At 29.4% G+C, this 16,016-nt stretch overlaps 2 protein-coding genes across 2 annotated transcripts; one reads left to right on the top strand and one right to left on the bottom strand.

Annotated features, from left to right (window-relative positions):
- The first annotated feature begins 8,206 nt into the window (after positions 1 to 8,206).
- On the top strand, positions 8,207 to 13,692 carry LOC100168330 (zinc finger MYM-type protein 1-like). The gene is made up of 8 exons (XM_016802293.1): positions 8,207 to 8,382; positions 8,472 to 8,549; positions 8,772 to 8,849; positions 9,071 to 9,148; positions 9,373 to 9,450; positions 9,666 to 10,750; positions 10,838 to 11,631; positions 13,687 to 13,692. The coding sequence occupies exons 1-8, from the start codon at positions 8,207 to 8,209 to the stop codon at positions 13,690 to 13,692; spliced, it is 2,373 nt and encodes a 790-aa protein (XP_016657782.1).
- Positions 13,557 to 15,279, bottom strand: LOC107883004 (mast cell protease 1-like). The gene is made up of 4 exons (XM_016802302.2): positions 14,987 to 15,279; positions 14,767 to 14,889; positions 14,156 to 14,349; positions 13,557 to 14,098 (listed from the first exon to the last, which is right to left on the bottom strand). Exons 1-4 carry the CDS (start codon positions 15,242 to 15,244, stop codon positions 13,747 to 13,749), a joined length of 927 nt encoding a protein of 308 aa, XP_016657791.1. The 5' UTR covers positions 15,245 to 15,279; the 3' UTR covers positions 13,557 to 13,746.
- Between the last annotated feature and the right edge of the window lie 737 nt (positions 15,280 to 16,016).

Genomic DNA, 16,016 nt, shown 5'->3' with positions numbered 1-16,016 from the left:
ATTATTAAATTCTATTTTTTTTTTAATAAACTCATTCAAATTTTTTATAAAAATTAATATGACATAGATACCTAATAGTTGATTGAATAAACTGCAGTGACTGCAGTTAAATTTTCAATACATTTTTTAACTGGTGTTTATTTCATTTTGCATAATTTTAGCGCGAGTTGTAATACTAATTATAAATTATAATGAGTGTATAAAATACGTCGTACAAATTTTGTACGATTTTAAAACATTTAGTTCCGGGCCTAATAATGTTTAGTATTTTGAATAATTTAAAATTGTAATACCTACGTCAATTCCAAGCTTCTTTTTAAAAAAATTCAATGGAGTACTACTAGTTGCTGGTAGCTTACTTTTTTTTTTATCCATTTTTCTTTTAGCTTATAAAAATAAAATCAATTACTAAGTTGTGTGACAATGTGACTATGAGGAAATGGCACGGTGTGTTCTGACTGTGTAGTGTCCAGTCACTGTCTATACGTAATCGTAATAATCAATGTATAAAGTGTCGGTGAGCGTTCGTAGTATTACTATTCATTCTACGAAATGTAAATCTTGAAGTTACATTTTTATTATTATAATATGTTTTTGGAATGGGGGTTTTTCCCATTATCGAATTACTTACCGCCTATAATGTGTATGCATGTATTGTGTAGGAAGTAGGTACTGCAATTTGGTACAGTGTGTGGCAGGGCACAAGGTGTTTATTAATAAATAAGAATTAAAATGAATCAGACCATTTATTTTGAAATATGCTAATCGTTTACCGGGTAAATATTTGTATACCTGGGTATAATGTTTATACCAAAAAAACTAAACATTTTATTTTTTTTCTAGTTTCGTAATAATTTATAAGTTTGTATTTGAACTATTTGTAGGTATAAGAGTATAAGACAATATATAAATACAGCTCATGGGGGGGATCTATCCCCCATATCCCCCCGTAATTACGCCCCTGACCGCAATACGTTTTTCCAATGTATAGACGTGGTTATCACTATAAGTACCAAATATAATTAGAAAATATAATTTTTGTCTTACAATATCATGAAATCAAATCTAATGAATATTATTAAAATATAAATAAATATTTAGTTTGTTAAGCTTTTTATAATTCAGTTATAACTAGTTATTTATAGCTAATCGGCAATACACGGACGGTTTGTGTAATTATTTGTTGTGTACTCTCTATTCCGAAGAAAATATGGTGAGGAATAATTATATGACTATACCGGTTAATAATTTACCACAGATATATTGTGTGTTTGTCAGTACCTGTGTAGGTATATACATTTTACTCCGTTTGCTTAATAGATGGAATACGAATAGAATAATAGATATAAGTTATACATTTTGAATGTAATAATTGATAATGATATAATAATAACAATTCGTACTTGTAAGTAGATACCTATATATAGTTAGGACTTGGGGGATGTACCTATAAGGGGCTATGCCCCGATTTTTTACCAAATCTAATTTACGGGGGACTAGACTATTCGAGTCTCCCACAAAAAATTCCAGACTACGTAATTGTGACACGTGAGTTGTATAAATATCTATGACGATAAATACGCGGTGCCGTGATTTATGCTACATAAATATTATTATTATTTACGACGCGAATAATGTGCGGTCGGCCGGCGGGCTGCGCGCGAGTGGCGACCCCCAACTACAACTGCGAACGACGCGATTTAAGAGGCTGCTACCGCTCAGTCAATAATATATTATACGATCCTTAAACACTATAATAGTACCACGGTAGTAGTTCATTATCTCGCGACGAGTTTCGTCGTCACGGGCGGGGTCTTCTCCTATCCGTGTCGTCTTGTCTCGCGTTATATACACTGCACCGCGATGGGGGCAGAGCGGGGTCATAATTTATTTTTCAACGCGGCGCACATGGGTCATAACTCACGGTAATAAGGGATCCAGGAATAAGACGTGAATGACGACGACAAAAAAAAAAGAGAAGACATAACCGAATAAAATTGATGCCACTGCGGGTCGTGACTTGTTGTGACACACACACTATAGCTCACTCACGCACACACAGAGTGTATAATATACGAAAAGAGAAGAATGCGTTCGCGTATAATATGTATATATTATTATTATTACTTATTAGTAGTTGTCATTCACATGTATCAACGACGAGGGTTTTAACGATGTATCCGGTCGGTAGTGTTATTACTATTATTATTATCATCGTTATATTAATATGATAATATCGAGTATAATATCGTAGGTATACGTATATAATATAATGGACTCTGTTTGTCTGAAATATTCGTATATAGTTTCAATCTATTGCTCTTCGTCGTACGTTATAATAATAAAATATATGTGTTTCAGCGTGATGATGATATTATAAAATATGTTATTCGATTGCAACCGTGCTCTATGTAAAATAGCTAATTCGTGACGTGTCTGTCTGCAGTCTGTCCGTCTGATGATGTGCTTTAGCGTCTATATTATGTTCGAGCAGCGAGTGTGGTTTTTTTCTCTCGTGTCTAATTAGCGTAAATTATATTAGTTTGTCGAAGAGAAGTGTTTCTTTACGTGCACGTTTATAGTGCATTCCAAAATATAAAATTCCCATTCGTTTTTATAATATTATATTCCCATTCCCGTATAGCTATATAACGCGCAATAACGCTCTGTTAAAATATTATTATGATATACTGTAAACATGGCGTAATATGAAATAAATCAAAAATTCGCAGGAAATATCACACTGGCGCGGCGCCGAGAATATTCGTATATATTATAATATATTGTGGTTCAGATGAATAAAAAAAATTGTTCACCTAAATAAACAAAACTAAATTAAAGTCGATTTCCAAACGGTTTATGTTCCTCTAATTCTTAGTCTTTAGGGAATTTTTTTCTCTGAAAATTGAAAGTTGAAATATGATATTTTTTTAATTTCTACGTTCTTAATATACGTAACTTTTTTTAGGATTTATGGAAATTATACAGTGAAACTTCTATATTACGGAGTCTCATTAAGCACAAAAAAAATTCGTATTATATAGAATTTCGTTAAATAGAATTGAATAAATTTGGTTCTCAAAAATATTTCGTTAAATCGACAATGTTGTTCAATGGAAATTTCCCCGTATATAAACAAATGTGGGAAAGTTAATCACAATAATCATAGTAGACAAATATTGTTTTCCAGAATTATCATCGCTATATTCTATATAATATAGCCACTATAATCACTATAATAATATATCAATCGGTACGTTGGAAATGTAATAAACACATTTAAATTATATTGCATGTCTGTTGGGCAAACAAAGTTTAAACATCGTAAAAAAGACAACGTACAAACACGGATAACGTTCTTAACTTTAAGTTTGATAATAGGTCAATTTACTCCAATTTTAATATTAAATGTAACAACTAACAAGTCACCAGTATAACAAGTAAAAATGTAACACCGCAAGATCGGTTCTTCTTCTGAACACAATTTTCCAGGTTGCGCATCATAAGTCAGAGAGAGAAAAGAAATCATGCGTTGACATCCTCTTAAATCACATGTCAAACTAATTAAATTATATATTATTAATGGACCTGTGGTATTATATTATTATATATAATTTATTGTTGAAACTTCTATTCTTTTTTTTTTTCGCGGTGGTTAATCACGGACTTAATACTGTTAAAAGAACCGATAATATAGTTTCAAATACCCAATTCAGTAGCTTATTATTTATCCTAATTACATCATATAGACATAATATCATATTTACTCTCATATAATATACGCATTATAATAATAATATTATAATATTATATATATAATAAGTTTTGGTCGCCATTTGACATTTTTTTTCGGATAATTTCATAACACTGGTGTACCTAAGTTTTAAAATTATTTACCATCGCATCACATAATATAGTATAATACCATTGATTATAAATACTTTATTTATAGTGTATTTATAATCAACGATAATAGGTACCTCCTATATAATAATCACGTTTAATATTAGTTTACTACCTACTATTATCTATATAGAGATTCACACGGAAAAAATATGAAGGTAGGAGGTATAGGTACTTATCGTGGATGACATTATACATTTTATCGTTCACATAATCCATATTTGCGAGCGTGACTAGACACATTCACTGCAAGTCTCTAAACAGGGTGGGTATATCGTACACATATATATAGGAACCTATAATGTATAATATTAGCACAGTTATTTAGTTCTAACGTTGCTAAATAATTTAGCAAAATAATTATTATTGAAATTTGTCATGTCCAATATTATGGCGTATATAATACCTATTACACTTAGGTCCTAGATAACCAATACATTTAACGTATGATATCAGAAATTTCAAAATCACATACAACGTAAAACGTGATTTACATATTATAATAATATTATCTGTACTATATCTGCCAGATACCTATATTTCTTTACGAAAAACAATCATCACCGGTAAGTGACGGGTTTAGCTGTTGACTGTTGTATGAACAGTATAATATTATGTATGTGTATTCTGCAGCGCAATATAATATGATATACAATAAACTCTGAGCTCATGTTACCTAATTAAGTGAAAGCTCGCTGGTTGACGTCATTAATTATTTAATTATAAATATTTTATTGTGTTTGTTAAATTATTTCCGGTTTAACTCACGTGGTACGATAAACAATATAATATAATATAATATATGCTGCACATGATGTTTGGTAGTTATCATCGTGTTCAAGCAGACAAAAGATACGTTTGTGTAATTGTTATTTTTTTTAACACCATCGAATAATAATATGCATATAATATATTATGAAAAAAATGTACATTGGCTCGTCTCACAACCACCGTCTGTCTGGTTAGTGGATCGTATGAACGAGCGGCGGGTGTAATTTGTCGTCAAAAGCGACACGTCGCGCGCGGTCCGGAGCCAAAATATTATATCGGACAGCTAGCGGCTAATTAACCCCGAACACTAAACAGATTTGAATAATAATTTGTTTGTCGTGTATACGTTATTTATAAAACGCGACGTTTGTTTTAGTCGATGTGTATATATTATAATATTGTGTAATGTGCAACACATTACACGCACACGACACAAACGCACCACACAATTTATACACATATCTACGTCATGTTATTTTTATTATTGTAAAGAAAAAAGTGAAAAATAACAGTCGCACACAATCCATTGAATCGTCGATTAAACGTCACTGTTGTCCATAATATTATTATTATTATTATTATCTCCACTGCCGCCGCTTCCCCTGCAATACTCGAATTAATTACGTCTCGACCGCGAGTATAATATATTTGTGTATAGTGTGTACCACGTATATATATATATATTCTGTATAGTGTGTACATATTTTATAATTTATATAGGAAACATCGAACAGATGTGCTCCGCGAACCGTAACATATTTTTAATTGTTCTACCGGTAACACTGCGTGACACGCACTTCCGGCCACTACCGCCACCGCCGTCGGTCCCCACTGATTTTAGTTAATTAATTCCCCCCTAAACGTATGTATCTACGTATATATTATATGTATATTATTATAACGATGATTGTACACAAAAATTATATTGTATTTAATATTGTTACCGGCAAAACGTTTTCGATCGATTCCAACATTATATTGTGTTACCGCCATCGCGCATCGCCGGTCGGACGGACACTGTATATTATAGATATTATATATAGCAGCTATCGCCTATATGAATACAATACGATATATATATTATAAAACCGGATATAACTCTTGCTGATGGTCTGTCCATTGATGTGCGTACAACTAATATATGTAAACAAAACTCGTGAGGAAAATTATTGTCAATAATATCATTATGATTTATTGCACCGGCCACGGGGGTGTTTGAGTGGTAGGTATCTATAACAATAAATAATGTTCAATTAATGAGCATTAAATAAAATTAAAATGAATATTACCGTTAAAAAAAAGCAATTTAAGTGCGGCTGTATGGTAGGAGCCCTTCGTTTTGGGTGTTGTATAAAAGCATATACCTATTAATCACCCTCTCTACCAGTGTCCAGTGGCCGGGCAGGCTCGAGCTTCAGATCACTATACAGATGTATTGAAGTTGACAGTGTAAACAATCTATCGAAAAACGAATGTTACAGAATATGCTCTACCTACTGCTTAGTGCTTATACCTACTGGCTAATGCTGCAGTAGTATATAGCCGACAGCCGTGTAGCTACTATTACATCCTACACGGGTACATACAAATAGCGGTTTTTTTTTTTAAATATAGTGTCCGTATAGGTATGACGCGACGAAGCATTGACGAGAGTACGGTTATTAAATTTAACGTGGGTACCTACTACCTATAACATAATAAAGTTGGTTTACTAATACTACAGCTATAAATATAATTTTTTACATATTTAAAATAAAAAAATAGTGAATAAATTCGCCGAAATGTCATATACTGACGGTTGAGTGTTTTAATTACATATAGATTTCAATATTGATTACTGAAATTTTTGTGTTTTTAGTCCAATAATAAAATGTCTTGAAAATGTTACCCTACTGAAGTGTTCAATTATAAAGTGCCAATAAAGGACATACGAACGGTTTAATCCCGCATTGAAAGTGATGCATTATTCTATCGTCTTAAATAGACGTTTTATAGGTAAACGCTCCTCTGTAAAACGGCTGCTTAAATATTTTAAGTATATTTTATTGTATCGCTCTTGAGTTTGATACTTGGATATGAATATATAGATATGACAGTTATTCTGTGTTCTCGAAGGAGCCGCATACAAAAAATTGATCTTGCCACAACATCCCCGAATATCAAATTGTAAAATCGGAGAAAATTACATGGATGAAGAGATTCATCTCTTTCAAAATTCTCCATACGAAGATGTTTGGTAACCTACCCTGCAGCCTTGCAGATATGCGACAGATACTCGTAATTGGATCCCTCGTAATTATATCCAAAACTTCTTCTTCAAATTCAGCATCCAACATTACGTTTTGTTCGTTATAAATACGTACGTATAAACCAAACTCTTCCAGGTGTCTGCAAATAGCGATGGACCATCGATATCCCAAAACAGGTCTTCCTCGATATCAGAGCTTATATAGGCACTCTTCAGGGCCGGTTTTAAGGGGGGGCACCGGTGGGCAATTGCCCGGGGGCGGCACACTTTGGGGGCGGCAAAATTATCTCAGATAAAATAAACAAAAAATTATTTTTTTTTTTTAAGAGGAAGATTTCTAAAAAATGATACATTTTATTATTATTTATTTTTCAAGTTCACATATGCATACATTTTGTTTTACCTACCTATATTTTATCATTTTAAATAAAGAAAAATAAATGTTATTAACAAGTAGGTAGGTACCTAATACCCCGCGTAGCGTATCCCGCCATAGTCTTGGAACCGTTTCTTTAATATTGGTTATCATGGGTCTAACATCATGTTGGTGGTGGAACCAATTCCATGTTTTTCGTAGGTTCAGACTTCAGATCATAGGTAACCAATACCCCAATCAGCTGATCGAGTATCGCTTCTATATTGTTCTATGCTAATATTAACATTAGTGGGTTTATGTTTACTAGTAAACTGTAAGACTAGACGTCGTATAGTATAACTGCGTTAGCCCGTATCTATTGGCAAATCAGGATTGTCGATTGTGGGAATTATCAAAATAAAACTATTTTTACCAATAGTCGATGACAACTGTTCGGGTTTCTAAGAAATATGTAAAATGTTTAAATGTAGATAATAATAATTTTGTGTTGTTGAATGTTGACTGCTGAATAAAGATATTGATAATTTATTTTATTTTGTCACCATATGAAGCAAATCGTTCTATACTTTTATTATTATTTATTATTGTATAAGTATATGTTTCCGTATATGTTTGACAGTTTGAATTGGTACTTTGAATTTTATTCTAATTTATTATAAGGTAAGTTGATTTAGTTTATTATAAATTATAATATTTAATACATAAGATTCAGAAGTTGTTGCAATTGCACAATGTAGTACTTTACTTACCTACTAAAATACATTTGTGTCATTTCATATCATACTTTATACATATGAATTGAATGCAGTAATCTAGCCATAGTAGCAAGTAGGTAAATAATAATTAGTAAGTAAGACTAGGTAAGTTTAATTGTGTCATAACAATTTTTTAGTTGAAATTATACTTTAATGGCGCTAAAAAGAGTCAAAGCTAGTGGTGCCTGCAATCGTAAGGAGGCAAAAAAAAAGAAGGAAAAACTTAATGAAGTTATAAAAAAAACAAACAAAATAAATACCATGTTTAAACAAAGAGAAGAGCATAGTGAGAACCATGGTAGCTTGGACAATGTTGATCACAATATAAAGTAAGTTTTCGTTTATGTTTTGTGATATAAATATATTATAATAGATTATAGTAATAGTAATTATAATTTAATGTTGAATTTTATTATAGTGAGCCTCCCTCAGTTGAAGCTGTTGTTACAAGTGAAGAACATGATATTAATTACTCTGAAGTGTTAGAAATACCAGGGTATGTATTTCATAATGTTTTATTTTTTATTTAAAGTTATACTCATACAGAGTAGGTAATTATTTTAAATATTTTACATTTCACACAGTTGAATAATAGTATATTAGTGAATTAAACAGACTGTTTAGAACTAATTTTGTAATAATTGAAATTATTATAATAATGCATATAAAATGTATAAATATATATTTTATTATAATTTAATGTTGAATTTGATTATAGTGAGCCTCCCTCAGTTGAAGCTGTTGTTACAAGTGAAGAACATGATATTAATTACTCTGAAGTGTTAGAAATACCAGGGTATGTATTTTAAATGTTTTATTTTTTATTTAAAGTTATACTCATACAGAGTAGGTAATTATTTTAAATATTTTACATTTCACACAGTTGAATAATAGTATATTAGTGAATTAAACAGACTGTTTAGAACTAATTTTGTAATAATTGAAATTATTATAACAATGTATATAATATGTATAAATATATATTTTATTATAATTTAATGTTGAATTTGATTATAGTGAGCCTCCCTCAGTTGAAGCTGTTGTTACAAGTGAAGAACATGATATTAATTACTCTGAAGTGTTAGAAATACCAGGGTATGTATTTCATAATGTTTTATTTTTTATTTAAAGTTATACTCATACAGAGTAGGTAATTATTTTAAATATTTTACATTTCACACAGTTGAATAAAATAGTATATTAGTGAATTAAACAGACTGTTTAGAACTAATTCTGTAATAATTGAAATTATTATAATAATGTATATAATATGTATAAATATATATTTTATTATAATTTAATGTTGAATTTGATTATAGTGAGCCTCCCTCAGTTGAAGCTGTTGTTACAAGTGAAGAGCATGATATTAATTACTCTGAAGTGTTAGAAATACCAGGGTATGTATTTTATAATATTTTATTCTTAATTTTATACTTATACAGTTTTACAGAATAGGTACCTATATTATTTGATCTATAGATATATACCTATTATATACTATGTTCTTGTAAGCCTTTATAATCTTAATAATAGTACATTAGAACATTCAATTTGTATTCAATTGTTAAATTACTCATCTATCATTAGATTATTATTTTATTATCATTTGTAGGTCAGATCCAGCTGAATGGAAAATAAATTCATGTACTATTGATTACATATGTAAAAATGGATTTAGCCAAAATTTAGATTCTAGTTTTAGTCAATCCAAACGAATTTACCAGTCAGTTCGTAGAGGTTCATTCAGAAATATCAACCGTTATGTAAATAAAAGTTTTTTTGAAACAGTTTTAGTCAATGGTAAGAAATGTCCAAGAAAATATCTAGTTTATTCACAATCTAAGGGTTCAGTTTTTTGTGTTCCTTGCTATTTATTTAATAATACTTCTGCATTTTCAAAAAATGGTTTCTCGGATTGGAAAAGGCCAAAATCAATAGACAAACATGAAAATTCACTTTCACACAAAACATGTGTGGTAAAAATGAAAAATAGATCTTCTGAATTGAACAATGTTAATGAAGTGCTTACATTTCAATTAGAAACAGAAAAAATATATTGGAAAAATGTGCTCACAAGAGTTTGTGCTGTTGTCAAATCGTTATCTAGTCGAGGTTTACCTTTTAGAGGTGACAATGAGAATATTGGTTCGCTGCACAATGGAAATTTTTTGATGTGCCTTGAAATGATCGCAGAATTTGATCCTTTTTTGGCTAATCATTTGGCAAACTATGGTAATCCTGGGAAAGGTTATACTTCTTACTTGTCTCATTCAACATATGAACAATTTATCAAGTTAATGGCGACTAAGGTTCAAAATCAAATAGTTGAAGAAGTCATTAATGCGCAATATTTCTCCATTGTTATAGATTCAACTCCAGATATTGCACATGTTGATCAACTATCTTTTATACTAAGGTATGTTAACAACAAAGGTTTACCTGTAGAAAGATTTTTATGTTTTTTAGAAAATGTTGGACATAAATCTCAGTGCATGGCTGATACTGTGTTTTCTATCTTAAAAAAATATAATATTGATATTGCATATTTGAGGGGTCAATCATATGACAACGCAAAGAATATGTCTGGTATTTACTCGGGTCTCCAGGCTAGAATTAAAGAAGTTTCCCCATTGGCTGACTTTGTACCATGTTCAGCCCATTCCCTCAATTTAGTAGGGTCATGTGCAGCAAGTTGCTGTAAGGAAGCTAATATATTTTTTAATTTTATTCAAAGTATTTATACATTTTTTTCCTCATCAACTCATCGTTGGAACTTACTTAAAGTAAAATCTACATTGAAAAATCTTTCCGAAACAAGATGGTCCGCTCGGGAAGATGCATGTAAAGCTATAAACCAAAATTGGGATAGTGTTAAACAAAGTCTATGCGACATATCAGAAAATATAAATGAAAAATCTATCACTCAAAATGAAGCTCGTGGTTTACTTAGATTAATGAACCGTTTTGAAGTTACATTTATGTCTCTATTTTGGGGTGATTTACTTCAACGATTTAATGTGGTTAGTAAACATCTACAATCAGTCAATATTGATGTATGTAAAGTGTGTGATCAATATGAAGCATTGATTAAATATGTTGTAAATCTCCGTTCTGATGAAATGTTTCAACATTATGAAGTACTAGCAATGAAAAAATGTTCTGATAATTGTTACGAAACTATTTACAAACGTAAAAAAAAAAGGACAAAACATCATGATGAAACAGCTAGTATTATTAAAAATGAAATCAATTTAACAGGTAGTTTGGAATTCAAAGTAAACACATATTTAGTGATTTGTGATTCTATAATAAAAGAATTAACAAGTCGAAAGTTAGCTTACGATAATGTCATAACAAAGTATAGTTTTTTTTTAAGACTCACAAAGATAAAACCATCAGAAGTACGTGTTTCAGCTGAACATTTGTACTCAATGTATACAAAAGATTTGGATGTAACATTTATTAACGAATGTGTTCATTTTCAAAGTTATATTCAAAGTATGAAAAATTCTCCATCAACTATAATTGATATGAGTTCTATGTTAAAAATAGAAGGTTTAGAAGACATTTACCCGTATGTGAGTATTGCTTTACACATGTTTTTATGTACTCCCTGTTCAAACTGTACCGCTGAACGGTCATTTTCAACTTTACGCCGAATAAAAACATACCTAAGGTCAACAATTTCTAAAGAGAGATTAAACTCACTTGCAATATTAAATATTGAATCAGAAATAACAAAACAAATTAAATATGAAGATATTATAGATCATTTTGCTGATATTCAATCAAGAAAAAAATTGTAAAATAAACAATAAATATTATTATATTACTATATTATTGTATATCATTCATTATTATTTGAATCATGGAAGATTCTAAGTAGATAGTACCTTTGACCTAAGTTATAAATTAGTTACTTATGTTTTTTTTGTATGGTTTACCTACTATTAAAAATATAATATTGGAATGCATAGGTTACCTAACCTAGTTCAAATTGCTAAAAACTAACTGCAAATTAAATTGTCAATGAGAAAGGGAAACATAAAAAAGAATTAATTTTTATGCCCCCTTCCCCCGAAAAAAAAAAATTTAGCCACCACTTCTATGGTATTAAAAAAATTTTGTTGGAAAGGGGCGCCATAAATATTGTGCCCGGGGGCGAAAAATTCCTAAATACGGCCCTGGTACTATCATAGATATATAATAGTATACTTTAGAAGTTTCAAGTACCCACAAATAATATTATACAATCAATACAAAATAACTAAAATAATTATTTCAGATTTTTTAATATGTAATTTTGTCCAAATTTGAACTTAAAATGACTATAAAAATAAACTGTTCTTATGTATTTCTTAGAATTTTTGGTAACAGAATTAAATATTTACATGGAATCTTGTTTAAAATTTTCAATCCTCAGATATAAAAGTTGAACATTTTATAAATTTTTAACAACAAAATAATTATTCAATTTTAAATTTGATAAATTTTGTCAACATTTCAATTTCAAATGCTTATAAAAAATAATTGTGCCTATGTATTTTTAATATTTTTCAACTGCTATTGTAACAATGTATCAGGAGCCTTGAATTAATTTTTTACACTTTTTGGCCCAATAGATAAAAGTTTATTGATATTCATAGAAAAAAAAACTAAAAAAATTGAAAACTTACAATGTCCGTAAACAGCTTAAAAAGAGTCAAATTTTTTTCAAAATTTTATGGTATATAGAAAATGCTAATATAAACATTCAGTGAAATTTTCAAGTTTCTAAAGTCACTCGTTTTTTAATAACAACAAAATAAGAAAATCGTTACGTAAGAAATCGAGTGAATAGCAAATGTTGTAAAAATATGAATTTCAAACGCTCATAAAAATTTAATTTGAGTTTCTTATAGACTTTTTTTTTTTGATAAAGGTAGACAAATTTATGAGGAATCTTGTATTACATTTTAAAATCTTAGTTCTAAAAGAAAAATTTTTACGAAAAATTATTAACCTAAAATAATTTGCTAATTTTCGTGATTTTCCATATTTTGTCAATTTTTGAACTTTAAATGCTAATAAAAAAAAACTGTGACTAAGGATTTTTAATATTTTTCAAATGTCATTGTAACAATATAGTAGAAGCCTTGTATTACATTTTCAAGTATTTTTACTCAACAAATAAGGTTTTATTGACATTCATAGAAAAAAAAACCTAATAAAATTGGAAACTGTCTACAGTCATTCGTTTTAAAGTTACACTAAAAACCAAAATCAATTTTCTCGAAAACAGATTTTGCGTAAAATTTCCCGTTTTTCCTTAACTTTTCTTTTGTTTTTCACGGCGCTTTTGAAAACTATTGGAACTTTACTTTTACTTTTGACCCCCCAAAGTACCAACTAGATTCACTTTCCTATCAGAAAAGGTACTGTTGAAGAAAATCCAATCACTTTTACTGTCCTAAAAGGTGAATACAGACACAAAAATAAAAAAAAATAAAAAAAAAAACACACATCATTGTAAAATCAATACAATCATCGTTCCACTCAGAATCTAAAACAACGAACTTAACAATTTGCAGTTAAAAGGTACGGTTCTCGGCACTATATACAATTTGATTTATTGCATTAGACACATGTATTAGATGTAAACTAACCAGATTTTCCTTTATAAAAAATATATTACTTTCATGTTCGTATTAATTTTAAATAAAAGTCAACATAATATTATACAGTAATATTAATAAAATTATATGCATACATGTAGGATGTAGCTTAAGAAAATTCCCAGAACTCCGTTTCTTCTTCTTTTTATTTTTCTTTGGTTCTATTATATTATTTAACCAGCGTTTATGAGCATTTATGAACGAGTAAATTTCCTGCTGGCCAGGAGAGCCACATTCTTCTGGTCCATTAGTATAGGAATATCCATAGCTGCATACTCCATATTGCATTCCGTTGCAAATCATCGGACCTCCACTATCCCCTCTACATGGCGTTGCATAGCCGTTTGGTTCCAGACATAAATATTGTTCCCATGAATTTTGTATTTCTTCACTATTTTAAATAGTAATAAATTATAATATATACCTATGTATTATTTGCGTTTATTACGTTTCGTGTAATTTACAAGCTGTTGGACCATATGCTACATTATTGGTCATTATATATCCTGATTCACCTGACGTTGTTTTATCTCCAGTCTGACCAAATCCAATCATTGTACAATTCAACTTTCCTTTTTTAAAATCTTTAGGCGAGCCTCCAATTTTCGAAAAAGTCTTGATATTCGGAAATGCTTTTTCTAGCTAAATTAAAATATAACTATAACCATGAATTATAATACATATAATATGTATATGTCATATATATTAATACAAAAATATACGAATATGTATGTTATTTCACACAAAAATAAAAATGTCACAATATTTATATAGCGGTTACTTATTTCTGCAAATATATTACTATGAAATATGTAACTATAATTTTTTTGGTTAGTGGGAGGTTGAGAGTATAAATAAATACAGCATACACATGAATGAATCAATGTGAGCTGATGTGATAAACCTAATTAAACAAACTGTAAAATGGGATGGTTGGGAGTTACTCTTGGCTATACCTTTGCTTTCGAAAGTAACAAAACTGGTACTATTTAAATTTGAAAGGCCAAGTACAGATGTACAGGAATGATCTTAGAATAACAAAAATATATATTCACATACTTGTAACACACAAATGTCTCCCCGTGGGCCAAAAGGATATTTAATTGGATCATAATCCGGGTGTTGAGTCATTTTGACAACCTTGTGAATCTTAGGGTTCACTTTAGGCGATCCTTGATATACCTATTTAGAGATGAATTATTTAGATGCTTAAGAATTTTAAATGTTTTTCTAAAATATGTAGTTAAATAAAATTGTCATTTAGCGTAGTTATACTTACATGTATTAAACTTTTATTTTTTTCATGACAACAGTGAGCAGCTGTCAGTATGAACATTTTTTTCACTAATGTACCTGTGCACTTTGTATAGTCTTTCATAACGGGTGTATAAAAAATTCTAAGATACATTACGTACGGATAATCTTCGGATTTAAATATTGTGCCGTTGTATATAAGTCCATTAGGTAAGTGAAAAGTTGAGATATTTTCAAATAATACCACAATAATTAAAAGTAATAAAATGATTGAAATTGACATCGTTTCTAAAAATTCTTAAAATACTTTGCATTCATATTATTAATATTCATGTATTACAAAACTTTATACCATAAATATTTACAATAAACAATATTGTATTACATGACAACTACTTAGTAGTACCTATTGTTAATGTATAGTAACAGATTATTAGCAGTGATGTAGTCGTAATTTTTTTAGTGAGTATACGCGTATATGTGTATATATAGTATATGTGTTTGATATGTATAGGCGGGAGGTGAAGCCCCCCCACTGCTATATATTCTTTGTTATTATTGTATTTATATTTATAGTTGCATACATTATATTACGATACCCTGCCGCAATTAAGCCTCTACAGTTTACAATCATACTCCTAGAAATATATTAATATACGTTTTATTTTTTTATGATTACCTACCTATTTGTTACCTATCGTTCATAAATATAAATTATAGTAAGTAATTAAGTAATTTCCTATATTAAGTTTTAATCAAATAATCAGGTAGGATTCTTAAGTTTCAATAATGTATATAATTAAATAATAAAAACAAGAAACAGGATTAGATATAGGAAAATATTAAATTACAAAATAAAATCTATCACACTCTCTTTGAAGTCATATTGAAGTCTATTGAAGATGTTGAGCTACTATTAAATTTGGTATTTATTTAAGCACCTAACATGCTTAGCTTTAAGCTTATTATATAATAAATAATAATTTAAAAAACAAATAAATAAACTACCTATAACATTTTCCATAGACTAGCCTTTTCTTCATTTAATTTTATCT

This window comes from Acyrthosiphon pisum, chromosome A2 (assembly GCF_005508785.2).
Source record: "Acyrthosiphon pisum isolate AL4f chromosome A2, pea_aphid_22Mar2018_4r6ur, whole genome shotgun sequence".
Lineage (NCBI taxonomy): Eukaryota > Metazoa > Arthropoda > Insecta > Hemiptera > Aphididae > Acyrthosiphon > Acyrthosiphon pisum.
Note: the sequence above shows the minus strand (reverse complement) of the source record. Positions and strands in the feature narration are given on the sequence as shown.

Coding starts and splice junctions, on each gene's coding strand:
- LOC100168330 (XM_016802293.1), top strand. CDS start 8,207: ATGGCGCTAAAAAGAGTCAAAGCTAGTGGTGCCTGCAATCGTAAGGAG. Junction 8,850..9,070: donor GAAGTGTTAGAAATACCAGG/GTATGTATTTTA, acceptor ATTTGATTATAG/TGAGCCTCCCTCAGTTGAAG. Junction 10,751..10,837: donor GTCATGTGCAGCAAGTTGCT/GTAAGGAAGCTA, acceptor ACTTACTTAAAG/TAAAATCTACATTGAAAAAT.
- LOC107883004 (XM_016802302.2), bottom strand. CDS start 15,244: ATGTCAATTTCAATCATTTTATTACTTTTAATTATTGTGGTATTATTT. Junction 14,890..14,986: donor AAAATAAAAGTTTAATACAT/GTAAGTATAACT, acceptor ATCTCTAAATAG/GTATATCAAGGATCGCCTAA. Junction 14,350..14,766: donor GAGACATTTGTGTGTTACAA/GTATGTGAATAT, acceptor ATTTTAATTTAG/CTAGAAAAAGCATTTCCGAA.